Here is a 14,780-nt window from a genome sequence, read left to right as displayed (position 1 = left end):
AGTACAGTCAGTTAGTTCCCAAGGGATAAACTTTTGCTCTGTGTGTGTCCCTTATCATCATTTTAGGGCTCAGGTGGAAGTGATACAAGCAAGTCCTACTCAGCAAATCTGCAAGAATCAAGGCCCAATAAGAAATCAAAATAGTTCCAGGGATGAAGAACGTTTGCAGGAAAGAACTCTACATAACCAAACCTTACCATAATAAAAAACCCTAATCCCCAAGAATGCCTACTGTGAGGAAACACACAGCACTCCTTCCAAGTGATTCTCTCTGCTGGTCTCATACAGCTACTGAAGACTATTTACAGGAACAATGTCAACTTGAATGTTTTAAGTTTCAAAAACCAAGTAATTTGCAGCACTACTTCTGATCCAAAACTCCTTGCTAATTTTTTTTTTATGATAATCACATTTTGTAGGGGGCAGGGTGTTAAGTGTTTTATTTCTTGCTGTGTAGATAACGCATACAACTGACTGACAATACAAGGGACATTAGCTATTTCAGATCCACAAAGTCTATGAACTTTCGCAGCTGGAGTACTGTGTCCAGTTTTGGGCTCCACAATTCAAAAAGGATGTGGAGAAGCTTGAGAGCGTCCAGAGAAGAGCCACGTGCATGATCAGAGGTCAGGGAAGCAGACCCTACGATGACAGGCTGAGAGCCCTGGGGCTCTTTAGCCTGGAAAAGCGCAGGCTCAGGGGTGATCTGATGGCCACCTACAAGTTTATCAGGGGTGACCACCAGTATCTGGGGGAACGTTTGTTCACCAGAGTGCCCCAAGGGATGACGAGGTCGAATGGTAACAAACTACTTCAAGATCGTTTCAGGCTGGACATAAGGAAGAATGTCTTTACTGTCTGAGCCCCCAAGGTCTGGAACAGCCTGCCACCGGAGGTGGTTCAAGCACCTTCATTGAACACCTTCAAGATGAAACTGGATGCTTATCTTGCTGGGATCCTATGACCCCAGCTGACTTCCTGCCCTTTGGGCGGGGGGCTGGACTCGATGATCTTCCGAGGTCCCTTCTAGCCCTAATGTCTATGAAATGTATGAAATCTATGAACTGAAGAGGAAAAAATATTTTCCTTATTCATTTCTCTTGAAACTACAAGAATCTTAGGTGTTACTTGTAACAACAAAAAGTAACCAATCACACAGAGTGGTGATTTCTTAAAGTTGTTTTTGTCCCTTAAAATAAAGGAAATGGAACAGTTAAGGCAATCATTAAAAAGAACTGTAAACAAGTGTTTTTTACCGGGGGTAACAGATGCTATGATGGCCAGGACTTGCAAAAGCTTTTAGTGATTTTGATACCATTATTTTCGGATGCCAAAAATGAGAATTTGAAATCGTCTTATTCACAGTGTGGTTGCTCTGCAACAGGCACAATTGCAAATCCTGGCCTACATCCTTATTTTCCTATTGAGTACATAATGAATAAATAGGGGTACAATGAAGCCTAAGAAATTGGGTTGGGCTGGTAAGTAGTAGCAAACAAAAGCACTCCAGGTAATGCTCTTGTCCTTTTTGTGACTCAAATAACTTTCCTCATTCTCACTGCATAAACACTCAATCTAAACAAGAGAAATAAAGATAATTTCTTTGATTTTGAACTCCTACTTCTCCAAGGGAGAGAGGGTTTAATGGAGCTAAGTACAGCATTTGCTAAAACAGTATTTGACCCTAGCTTGAGACTAACTTTTAGGCTTAAAACTACCATCAGTTTTTCTTTATGGATCCTCAGGGAACACAAAACGTTGTTTTTCCCAAATGAACATAGGCCAGCAAGATAAGAAGGTTACACTGAAATGTCATATAATCATAGAAAATTAGGGTTAGAAGGGGACCTCAGGAGGTTATCTAGTCCAACTCCCTGCTCAAAGCAGAACCATCCCCAACTAGATCCTCCCAGCCAGGGCTTTGTCTAGCTGGGCCTTAAGAACCTCCAAGGATGGAGATTCCACCACCTCTCCGGGCAACCTGTTCTGGTGCTTTACTACCCTCCTAGTGAGAGTTTTTCCTAATATCCAACTTAAACCTTTCTTGCTGCAACTTGAGACGGTTGCTCCTTGTTCTATCATCTGTCACTCCTGAGAACAGTCCAGCTCCATCCTTTCTGGAACCAGGCTGCTATCAACCCTCTCTGAGTCTTCTCTTCTGCAGACTAAACAAACCCAGTTCCCACAGTCTCTCGTCATAAGTCATGTGCCCCAGCCCCTGAACTATTTTTGTGCCCTCCGCTGGACTGTCTCCAACTTGTCTGCATCCTTTTTATAATGGGGGCCCAAAACTGGACACAGGACTCCAAATGTGGCCTCACCTGCACAGAATAATTGCTTTCCTCAATCTGCTAGCAGCACTCCTACTAATGCAGCCCAGCATGCTGTTAACCTTCTTGGCAACAAGGACACACTTGTTCATTCATATCCAGCTTACTGCCCCAGGTCCTTTTCTGCAGAACTGCTGCTTAGCCAGTCAGTCCCCAGGCTGTAGCAGTGCATGGGATTCATCCATCTTAAGTCCAGGACTTCACACTTGTCTTTGTGGAACCTCATGAAATTTCTTTTGGCCCAATCCTCCAATTTGTCTAGGTTACTCTGAATCCTGGCCCTACCCTCCATCATATCTACTACATCCCCCCAGGTTGGTGTCATCCACAAACTTGTTGAGGGTGCACTTCTTCCCATCTTCCAGACCATTAATGAAGATATTCAACAAAACTGGCCCCAGGACTGACCTCCTAGGGCATTTCACTTGATACCGGCTGCAAGCTAAACACACCTACTGGATCACTATCTGTTGAGTCCCACAATCCAGCCAGCTTTCTATCCATCTTACAGTCCATTCATCCAACCCGTACTTCCTCAGCTTGCTTGCAAGAATGATGTGGGAGACCATATCAAAAGTCTCGCTAAAGTCAAGGTATATTACATCCACTGCTTTCCCTGTGTCAGCAGAGCCAGTTATCTCATCATAGAAGGCAATCAGGTTGGTCAGGCATGACTTGCCCTTGGTGAATCCATGCTGACTGTTCCTAATCACCTTCTCCTCCAGGTGCTTAGAAATGGATTCTTTGAAGATCTGCTCCATGATTTTTTCCAGGGACTGAGATGAGGCTGACCAGCCTGTAGTTCCCTGGATCCTCCTTCTACTCTTTCTTAAAGATAGGCACTATATTTGCCCTTTTCCAATGATCCAGGACCTCCCCCGATTGTTACGAGTTTTCAAAGATAATGGCCAGTGGGTCTGCAATCACATCAGCCAACAACCTCAGCACCCAGAGCTGAGCTGCTCGGGCTACAGTGGTGGAGGCTCCCCAGGTACAACTGGGGAACAGGTATGAGGCCCTGGCAGCCATGGTGGAGAACGACGAAGGGGATGCCTCCAGCGGGGACGATGCCACCCCCCACATGACACAGACGGTGCAGAGAACAAACACCAGCAGGAAGAAACGCCGGGTCCTCATCATTGGAGACTCCATCCTACGAGGCCTGGAGGGTCCCCCATCTGCTGTCCCCACCCCATGGTATGAGAGGTCTGCTTCACACCTGGGGCTCGGGTTTGGGACATCAGAGAGGATCCTGGCCTACATCCGACCCACAGACCAGTACCCCATGGTTCTCATCCACGTGGGAACAAATGACGCGGCCAGGGACAACCCATACTGCATCATAGATTTCATAGACATTAGGGCTGAAAGGGATTTCGGAAGATCATCGAGTCCAGCCCCCCGCCCGAAAGCAGGAAATCAACTGGGGTCATAGGATCCCAGCAAGATAAGCATTCAATTTTTTCCTGAAGGTGCTCAATGTAGGTACTTGAACCACCTCCAATGGCAGGCTATTCCAGACTTTGGGGGCTTGGACAGTAAAGAAATTCTTCCTTAAGTCCAGTCTGAAATGGTCTTGCAGTAGTTTATAACCATTTGACTTTGTCACCCCTTGGGGTGCTCTGGTGAACAAACATTCCCCCAGATACTGGTGGTCACCCCTGATAAACTTATAAGTGGCCATCAGATCACCCCTGAGCCTGCGCTTTTCCAGGCTAAAGAGTCCCATAGCCTGTTGTCGTAAGGTCTGTTTTCCTGACCTCTGATAAGATGTGGGGGGAAGTGGGCACGCTAGAAGGGAGGAATAGTCTGCAATTAGACCTGGACAGGTTACAGGGGTGGGCAGATGAGAACAGGATGGGTTTCAACACTAACAAGTGCAAGATACTGCACATGGGGAGAAAGAACCAGCAGCAAACCTACAGGCTAGGGAACTCCCTTCTTGTCAGTGCAGAGGCAGAAAAGGATCTTGGAGTCATTATTGATGCCAAAATGAACATGGGCCAACAGTGTGGGGAAGTGGGCAGGAAGGCCAATCACACTTTGTTATGCATCCACAGATACATCTCAAACAGGTCCAAGGAGGTGATCCTCCCCCTCTATGTGACCCTGGCCAGGCCACAGTTGGAGTACTGCATCCAGTTCTGGGCACCGCACTTCAGGAGGGATGTGGACAACATGGAGAGGGTCCAGAGGAGGGCCACTCGCATGATCAAGGGGCAGCAGGGCAGGCCCTACGAGGAGAGGCTAAGGGACCTAAACCTGTTCAGCCTCCACAAGAGAAGGCTGAGGGGGGATCTAGTGGCCGTTTACAAACTAGTCAGAGGGACCAGCAGGCATTGGGGGAGTCCCTGTTCCCCTGAACACTCCCAGGAGTGACAAGAAATAATAGTCACAAGCTGGCAGAGGGTAGCTTTAGACTAGATACCAGGAGGCGCTACTTCACTGTCAGGGAGGCTAGGATCTGGAACCAACTTCCAAGAGAAGGGGTGCTGGCTCCTACCCTCGAGGTCTTTAAGAGGAGGCTAGATGAACATCTTGCTGGGGTCATTTGACCCCAGTACTCTTTCCTGCCATGACAGGGGGTCGGACTTGATGATCTGCTCAGGTCCCTTCTGACTCTACAAACTATGAAACTATGATCATGCGCGTGGCTCTTCTCTGGACTCTCTCAAGCTTCTCCACATTCTTTTTGAATTGTGGGGCCCAAAACTGGACGCAGTACTCCAGCTGCGGCCTCACAAGGCCGAGTACAAGGGGAGAACGATGTCCCGGGATTTGCTCGAGAAGCATCTATGGATGCAAGCCATCGTTTTGGTCGCTTTACTAGCCACAGCGTCACACTGAAGACTCATGTTCATCTTGTGGTCTATGATGACCCCCAAGTCTCTTTCTTCCATAGTGCTAGCCAGCGTAGCACTGTCAAGCCTATAAGGATGCTGCAGGTTTTTCCTCCCAAGGTAGAGAACCTTGCATTTTTCAGTGTTAAACACCATCAGGTTCTCATCCGTCCATTTGCTAAGCCTGTCCAGGCCAGCCTGGATCGCCCTCCTGTCTTCAGGTGTGGATGCTTTGCCCCAAAGTTTCATGTCATTGGCAAACTTGGCCAGTCCGCTTCTGACTCCAACGTCCACATCATTAATGAAGATGTTGAACAATATAGGTCCAAGGACAGAGCCTTGGGGGACCCCACTGGTCACAGGGCACCATGACGATTGACTTCCATCAACCACCACCCTCTGGGTCCGAACATGGAGCCAATTCCCCAGCCAACGGATCGTGGTGGACCCAAAGCCACAATTGGCCAGTTTCGCCAAGAGGTGATCATGGGATACCAGATTGAAGGCTTTTCTGAAGTCAAGATATATGACATCAATCTCTTCTCCCTTGTCCATGCTCCAGCAAGGCCTATACCAAATACTAAGCTAACATCCTAATCACTGGACCAAGTTACATTTTAGATGAGATGAAACACAGAATAATGGAATCATAAAAAATGAGGATTAGAAGGGACCTCAGGAGGTCATGTAGTCCAACCCACTGCTCAAGACAAGCCCATCCCCAACTAGATCAAGATCATCCCAGTCAAACCTTTGTTTAGCCAGGTCTTAAAAACCTCTATGGATGGAGATTCCACAACCTCTCTGGGTAACCTGCTCCAGCATTTTACTATGCTCCCAGTAAGAAAATTCTTCCTAATATCTTACCTAAACTTCCCTTGCTGCAACTTGAGACCATTGAGCCTTGTTCTGTCATCTGTCACCACTGAGAACAGTCCAGCTCCATCCTCTTTCACATTCCCCTTCAGGTAGTTGAAGGCTGCTATTAAAACCTCTCTCAGTCTCCACTTCTCTAGACTAAATAAGCCCAGTTCCCTCAGTCTTTCCTCATAAGTCATGTCCCCTAGCTCCCTCACCATTTTTGCCCACCGCTGGACCCTCAATTTGTCCACATCCTTTCTGTAGTGGGGGGCCCAAAACTGAACACAGTACTCCAGATGTGGCTTTATCAGTGCTGAATAGAGGGAAATAATCACTTACCTTGACCTGCTGGCAACACACCTACAGCTGCAGTCCAGTATTCCATTAGCCTTCTTTGCAACAAGGGCACACTGTTGGCTCAGATTTAGCTTATTGTCCACTGTAACCCCAGGTCCTTTTCTGCAGAGCTGCTGCCCAGCCAGTCAGCCCCTAGCCTGGACTGGTGCAGGGGACTGGTCCGTTTTAAGTGAAGCACTTTGCACTTGTCCTTGTTGAACCTCATGAGATTTATTTTGGCCCAATCTTCCAATTTGTCTAGGTCACCCTGAATCCTAGCCCTATCCTTCAGCACATATACGACACCCCCCAGCTTGGTGTGTCAGCTGCAAACTTGCTGAAGGTGCACTCTATGATATCTTCCAAGTCATTGATGAAGACACTGAACAAAATCAGCACTAGGACCGACCCCTAGGGTACTCCACTTGATACAGGCTGCCAGCTAAACATCAAGCCATTGATACTACCATCTGAGCCTGATGCTTCAGCCAGTTTTCTATCCACCTTACAGTCCATTTATCCAGCCTGTACTTCCTTAGCTTGCCTGCAAGAATGTTGTGGGAGACCATATCAAAAGCCTTGCTAAAAATCAAGGTATATCACATCCACTGGTCTCCCCACCTCCATAGAGCCAGTCACCTCATCATAGAAGGCAATCAGGTTGGTCAGGCATGACTTGCCCTTGGTGAATCCATGCTGACTGTTCCTAATCACCTTCTTCTCCTCCAAGTACTTAGAAATAGATTCCTTGAGGATCTGCTCCATGATTTTTCCAAGGACTGAGGTGAGGCTGACTGGTCTGTAGTTCCCTGGATCTTCCTTCTTCCCTTTCTTAAATATGGGCACTATGGTTTTCTTTTTTCAATCGTCCAGGGTCTCTCCTGATCGCCATGAGTTCTCAAGAATGATGGCTAATGGATCTGCAACCTCATCAACCAACTCCTGCATCCTCATCAGCCAACACTGACCTTGCCTGTGAAAACTGAGGCCACGAAGGCACTTAGCACTTGAGCCTTTTCTGCGTCCTCTGTCACAAAGTTGCCTCCCTCATTCAGTAAGGGACCCACACTTTCCCTGATCCTCCTCTTGCTACCAACATACTTATAGAAACCCTTCTTGTTACCCTTCATGTCCTTTGCCAGCTGCAACTCCAATTGCACTCTGTCTTTCCTGACATCATCCCTATATGCCTGAGCAATGCTCTTATACTCCTTTCTATTTATTTTTCCAAGTTTCCACTTGTTATAAGCTTTATTTTTGTGACTTAATTTACTGAAGAGTTCCCTGTTGAGCCAAGCTGGTCTTCTGATATACTTGCTCACCTTCCTGCTCAATGGAATGGTTTGTTCCTGTGCTCTCAATAAGGCTTCTCTGAAGTACAGCCAGCTCTCCTGGACTCTTCTCTCCCAGGGGATCCTGCCCATGAGTTCCCTGAGTGAATTGAAGTCTGCTTTTCTGAAGTCCAGGGTCCTTACTCTGCTGCTCTCCATCCTTCCTTTCCACAGGATCCTCAGCGTAATCATCTCATGGTCACTGCTGCCCAAGCTGCTACTTTCCCCACCAATTTTTCCCTGTTTGTGACCAGGAGGTCAAGAAGAGCATGGCCCCTACTTCGTTGCTCCCACACTTGCACCAGGAAGCTGTCCCCAAAACTCTCCAAAAACTTCCTGGCTTGTCTATGCACTGCTGTATTGCTCTCAGTAACATTGGTCTGCTGCTGAGATTTGGTGTGGAGCCTGCACTACTACACTGGAAAAGAAAAAAACTGATGTAGTGTGCACAACAGTCACCACCAGAAGAATTTGTTAGAGATAAAAGCAAGATCTCCTGAGCAGGTTAGAAGAGCTCTCGGCAGTCTCTCTCAGCAGCTCTTGAGCACAGTGTAACCCCAAATGTTTCTGGATTATACCTAGGCAGAGAGTTGCCAGATAAGTTTGAGACTGACTGCATCAGGAAAGAAGCCAATAACAAAATAGCCAAGAGGAGAATTTCTGTATTGGAATAGTGAGAATCACAAATTAATCTCCTGGAGGGTCGCCTAGTGGTGATGACATCTGCTATGCTGGCATTCACATCCATGCTGTGGATTTGGATATTTTCTTATTACCTGTCCTGAGCTAACCATGGCAGTTACTTGGTGTAATCCCATTCTGTTACAGGGGTAGATTTATGTGCAGTAGTTTTGCGTTTCAGGAGATTACAACTTAACCTCAAACCAAGCACTTTACTATAGATTTCATAGAAATCATGAAGGACTTTGAGGCGCTGGGGGCCAAGCTTAAGGAGACAGGGGCACACGTGGTATTCTCCTCTATTCTCCCAGTGAGTAGGCATGGACGGCAACACGAAGCCTGCATTGCTGACGTAAACTGGTGGTTATGGAGTTCGCGCCGCCAGGTAGGGCTCGGGTTCCTGGATAATGACCCATGCTTTCGTGCAGGGGACTTGCTGGGGCAGGATGGGCTACACCTCTCTCCTAAAGGCAAGAGTGTCTTCTCTTTCAGGTTGGCTGATCTTGTGCGGCAAGCTTTAAACTAGCTTCGCCGGGGGATGGGGCTGCAGGAAGATTTAAGGACACCTCCCGACCAAGGCGGGTGACATACGCAAGGAGTACCCAGGTACGTAAAAGGGGTCCAGATAGTCTTGGTAATTGGGGGGTGGCACACACAGCAATCCAAGGCCTTAAATGCCTCTATACAAATGCTTGTAGTATGGGGAATAAGCAGGGGGAACTCACCCTCCGAATAGCCTGTGCAAACCCAGACATAGTAGGGTTCACAGAAACCTGGTGGGATTCATCCCACGACTGGGCGGTTAACATTAGGGGTTATAGGCTTTACAGGCGAGACAGAACAGGAAGGAAAGGTGGGGGTGTGGCGTTCTGCATCAAAGAGCAATACACATCCTCCACCAGCAGGATAGGGTCTGAGGAGGGGCAGGCTGAAGTGCTCTGGGTCAGGATACAGGGGTGTCGTGGGGAAAGGGACCTAATGGTTGGGGTCTACTACAGACCTCCCAACCAAGAGGAAGAGCTGGACCACAAATTCTCAGGTCAGCTTGCAGAGGCATTTAAGGACAAGGGATGTAGTTGTCCAGGTAATTTAGATCACCCTTGACATCTGCTGGGAGGAGCAGTCAGCCAGGTCGGACCGCTCACGGAGGTTCCTGGACGAGATAAAGGACCTCCACTTAACCTAGGAGGTGCACAGTCCTACGAGGGGGGATGCCCTGCTGGACCTGGACCCAGTCCTGGCCACAGGTGACAACCTGGTAAGAGGGTTCCAGGTCCTCGACCACCTCGGTGATAGCGATCATCATTTTACTGGAATTCACCATCCAGTGCAGGGTGCCAAGGGCCTGCAGCAAGGCAGTAGCCCTAGACTTTAAGAGGGCCAACTTCAACGAGCTGAGGAGATTAGTGGGAGAGGCACTGGGGTCCTCGAGAGTAGGGGAACTCAGTGCCCAAGATGAGTGGTCGTTCCTTAAGGAGATGATACTCAGAGCCCAAGGGGTGACAATCCCAACAAAAAGCAAGGGGGGCAAGAGTGCCCAAAAGCCCCCCTGGCTCACCAAGGGCATTCGTGAATGCCTGATTGCCAAAAAAGAGGTGTACACCTGGTGGAAGGGAGGGGCTATCACCAAAGAGGAGTATACCTCCACCGCTCGGATCTGTAGGGGGGCTGCTAGAAAAGCTAAGGCAGATACTGAGCTACAGCTACCGTAAAGGATCAAAGATAATAAAAAGTCCTTCTTTAAATATATAGGGAGAATGAAGAAGGCACCGGGGGCCCCTGCAGGATATGCTTGGCAATCTGGTGGTTGCACAAAAGGAGAAAGCAGACCTCTTTAACAAATTCTTCACCTCCATTTTCCTGTGCAGGGACCGGGACTCCCTGAGCAGGATGCCAGATGGACTCAGGAGAAACGCCACCAGGCCTAAGGTCAGGGAGGACCAGGTTAGAGAGCTTGTGGAGGGGCTGGATATGTTCAAATCAGCAGGTCCAGATTCTCTCCACCCCAGGGTGTTGAGGGAATTGGCAGGGGTTATTGCGGGGCCCCTGGCACGGCTTTACAAGCTCTCGTGGTGCTCTGGCTAGGTGCCGGACGACTGGAAGAAGGCCAACGTGGTCCCCATCTTCAAAAAAGGGAGGAGGGAGGACCTGGGCAACTATAGGCCCGTTAGTCTTACTTTGATCCTGAGGAAGCTCTTTGAGAAGATTATCAAGGAGCACATCTGTGATGGGCCAGCAGCAGGGATGATGCTCAAGGGCAGCCAGCACGGTTTCATTAGGGGCAGGTCCTGTCAGACCAACCTGATTGCCTTCTATGATCAGGTCACAAAATCATTGGACGCAGGTGTCATGGTGAATGTAGTCTTTCTGGACTTCAGGAAGGCCTTTGACACTGTCTCTCGCCCCATTCTCATTAAAAAGCTAGGCGACTGGCATTGATGCCTACACAGTCAGATGGATTGCAAATTGGCTGAGGGGTCGTACTCAGATCTCAGCATTTATTTCATTGTGCTTCCTCTTAATTTAGATCAGGTTGCACAATAACTACAACCAAGATTAGTATGTTTTGGCACTTCAGTATGATTAGAGTTTCTTAAAAAAAATGTGTGTCATGTTTGGGTATTTCTCTTTGTTGTGTCATGTAATTATTCCTCATTTAAAAGAAAGAAGCTCCAGGGTTGAGAGTTAAACTGGTCTTGTAAAAATGAATCATGAATTTAAACTAGGTCTAAATCTTTACTGCTACCTATGGTAAATACATTGAAATATATATAAGAAAGTAGGGGGTAAGGTTAAATTAACTAAACTGTCATTTCTAAATGAAAGTTTCCCTTAAGATTTGCTAATGGGATATTGGGAAAATTGAAAATAATGAAACAATGCTAACTGAACTTACATGCTTTCATGTGAGAGGTCAGCTCAAAGTTTTAATAGCTTATACATTAAGACAATTTTTTGAACAGTACACTTCCAGTATGACAAAACAGACATGGCTTTTGGAACAGCAGAAACACTTGCCTTGGGGCTTTTGCAGAGGATGAGTTTTGGCCAGTGGTGGTTTGGTTTTGGGTTTCCTTCCAGTTTGATGGATACATTGTACAGGACTGATGTGCTGCAGCTCGGTGCATGCTTCCAATGTTGGGTTTGAGTCAATATGACATTTGATTTGAAAAGGAGCACAAGGACAACCTGCAAAAAAAGAAATGAATCAATATTTATTTCCTCATTAATTCTTGAAAGCAGCCTGTGGTGGCTCTGGTAGCTTGGTTTGTATCAGTTACTTCAAGGGGAAAATTTAAAAATAAATACATAGATAAATAAATAAACAAGGCATTCACTTACAAACATCAATTCAAAAACAGCCAGTCTTGACAATCACTTGCAACTAGATGTTTAGTAATATGCCAGGAACCTTGGTAGACATTTCTTCAAGCATGTAGTAATTTATTCACTAAAATGAACAAATAGTGAATGACTACGGGGGTAAATATATACTTTCCAATCCTTTAAAATCCTTTTCAATAGAATTCCTTCAAAGACGCAGGTGCACTCGGAAGCATTCTCCTTGTCATGTCAGCACCTATATTCACTCATAATGTTGAATTTAGAAATGCTTATGATAGACCAAAATACAATAAGCAGACCTCAGTTGTTTTAAAGAATTAGATTAATAACTTAAATCATATTCCACTGCTGCTTGTTAAGAGCCTGTAATATGCAAAACAGAAGATACCAGTTGTCCCTTACCGACGGGTACGCAGCTTGAAAGATATAGATTAGACATAACGTAGTTGACAGGAGACAAAAAGGAACGACTAACATGTTTTGTTTCTTTAATATGTGATACTATTGACTAATTTCCTGCAGGAATAAAACAATCCCATCCCATTTAACACAGTGGTGGTTGGATTTTGTTTGCTTTTATTTTATTTTCAGTGACGAGATTGTAACCATGTATCAAAAGAAAGCTGATACCTGGTTTGCTGTGTCCAAAGTCCTAGATACTTATTGTTCATAATAACTGCTGAATATGAAAATTCAGATGATACAAATACACTGCAATTAATGGATTTTCACCCACTTACAGTGGATCTGAATTTGGTCTTTACCCTTTTTTTCCCCAGTTTTCCTATCAACTTCAAAAGGATCAAAATGCAACATTTTAAGTATGTGCTCAAAGTGTCCTTCTTGAACACAGATACTTTTCTGAACCAAGGCCATTGTTAAAAGTAACTTCTAATTTTCGATTTTAAAAAAAGGAATTAGAAAGGGGGAAGTCTCTTTTGAGTTTATTTTGGGTGTTAAACTACATTTAGTGTGAAACCACTTTCCCCCTTTCTTCTTTATTGTCTTTGTTTCCTGTTTGTTTTGGTGTTTCACACAGTTCTACCCTAACAATTTTTTTTTTTTTAAATAGGAAGAAACGTGAACATAGATTTGGATTTGGAGAAGGTGCAATAACATAAAACATTTTTTAAACTGTGTTTTAAAATGGACTGAAGTCATCTGTATCCCTTGAAGTGACAGATTATCTCAAATACTGGAGAAGGAATATTTAACTCGGGTTTGGGCAATTAGTTCAGCTGGAGGGCCACTTAGTGAGTTTTGGGCACCTGTTGAAAGCCACATCTTTCTCTCCCTTCTCTTCTCTGTCTTCTCTCTCTCTCCCTCTCTTTCTCTGTCTCTGTCCATTGCCCACCCCAGAATGCACCGGAGCTGTAGTTTGGTGCAGTGGGCAGGCAGCAGCAGCAGCTGTGGATGCTGTTGGTACATTCAGGAGCCCAGACACAGAACCTGCCAGTGGCACTCAGAGCTGATGCTGCCGCCCTCCAAGCATGGTGGAAGCTCCTGCCCAGAGCTCTGACTCAGAACCTACCGGTGCATCAGCTGTGGACCCAGGCAGGAGCTGCTGCCGCGCCAGGAAGGCATGAGAGTCAGCTGTGACACCACCAGCAGGTTCCATGTGAGGCACAGCCAGCAGTGTGGAACCTGCAGGTGGTGGGTGTCACAGCTAATGCTGATGCCCGCCCAGCGTAGCAGGAGCTTCTGCCTAAATCCATAGCTGCTGCGCCGGCAGGTTCCAGGTTGGGGCTCCAGATGGGAGCTTCCACCACGCTGGGAGAATCTGTTGGCGGGCCAGTTCTGGCTCACAGGGTGTATTTTGCCCACCCTTGGTCTAACTACACATGAAAGTAAATGTCAGTCTTATGTAATTCAGTCAGGACCAGGGAAAGAGCTTCACAAATTCAATCTACTCAGGGAGAGATTCAAATCAAGATCAGAATCTAAGGACATGTAATTACAACGCATCGGAGCAAACCCAATTAATCGAGACTGCTGGAGCGTGGTAATTACTGCACTCCAAAAGACTCCAGCATCACATGCATCATTTCACCCCCGTGCTGCAAAATGGCAGCGGTGGCGCTTTAGCTAAAGCTCATTCGACAAGCTTTAGTTAAAGTGCCCCCGCCACCATTTTTCTGCACAGAGACGCTAATACACCTAACTGTAGCGAGGGTGTCCTGGGCACCTGACAAGATCGATGCCCCTTCCTCCCCTCTCCGTCCCGTTCTAGGGAAATCTGTCCTCACCCACCTGCCATGCCTTGATGTAAATGGATAAAAATACGAGAAGCTGCCCTAATTGTGGCTTGGTGTACTGGGCCAAATACATTCATAGATTTCATAGACATTAGGGCTGGAAGGGACCTCGGAAGATCATCGAGTCCAGCCCCCTGCCCAAAGGGCAGGAAGTCAGCTGGGGTCATAGGATCCCAGCAAGATAAGCATCCAGTTTCATCTTGAAGGTGTTCAATGTAGGTGCTTGAACCACCTCCGGTGGCAGGCTGTTCCAGACCTTGGGGGCTCGGACAGTAAACAAGTTCTTCCTTATGTCCAGCCTGAAACGATCTTGTAGTAGTTTGTGACCATTCAACCTTGTCATCCCTTGGGGCGCTCTGGTGAACAAACGTTCCCCCAGATACTGGTGGTCACCCCGATAAACTTGTAGGTGGCCATCAGATCACCCCTGAGCCTGCGCTTTTCCAGGCTATAGAGCCCCAGGGCTCTCAGCCTGTCATCGTAGGGTCTGCTTCCCTGACCTCTGATCATGCACATGGCTCTTCTCTGGACTCTCTCAAGCTTCTCCACATCCTTTTTGAATTGTGGAGCCCAAAACTGGACATGACTCTGAACCACCCCTACACCATGTCCCATGCCTTGCAGATAGCATCCAAATCCACTATTACTCCCCCAGCCCCTTACTGGGCCACACTCAGTCTCTGGCCCAAGTAGGCCTCAGGTCCCTTTACGTGGACCTTGGCCCCTCACCGGACCACTCCCCCCAGCCCCTCACTGGACCATACTTTGGCCCATCTCTGAGCCAACTCCAGCCCGTCTCTG

At 47.0% G+C, this 14,780-nt stretch overlaps 1 protein-coding gene across 1 annotated transcript in view; it reads right to left on the bottom strand.

The window, feature by feature from the left end:
• Nucleotides 1–14,780, bottom strand: part of FGD3 (FYVE, RhoGEF and PH domain containing 3) — a 225,214-nt gene that overhangs the window by 93,695 nt on the left and 116,739 nt on the right. The window contains exon 2 of the mRNA XM_059716171.1: nt 11,398–11,568. Within this exon, the coding sequence (XP_059572154.1) occupies nt 11,398–11,568 (171 nt within the window). The remainder of the gene's footprint in view (nt 1–11,397; nt 11,569–14,780) is intronic.

This window comes from Alligator mississippiensis, chromosome 12 (assembly GCF_030867095.1).
Source record: "Alligator mississippiensis isolate rAllMis1 chromosome 12, rAllMis1, whole genome shotgun sequence".
In the NCBI taxonomy this organism is placed as follows: Eukaryota; Metazoa; Chordata; order Crocodylia; family Alligatoridae; genus Alligator; species Alligator mississippiensis.
Note: the sequence above shows the minus strand (reverse complement) of the source record. Positions and strands in the feature narration are given on the sequence as shown.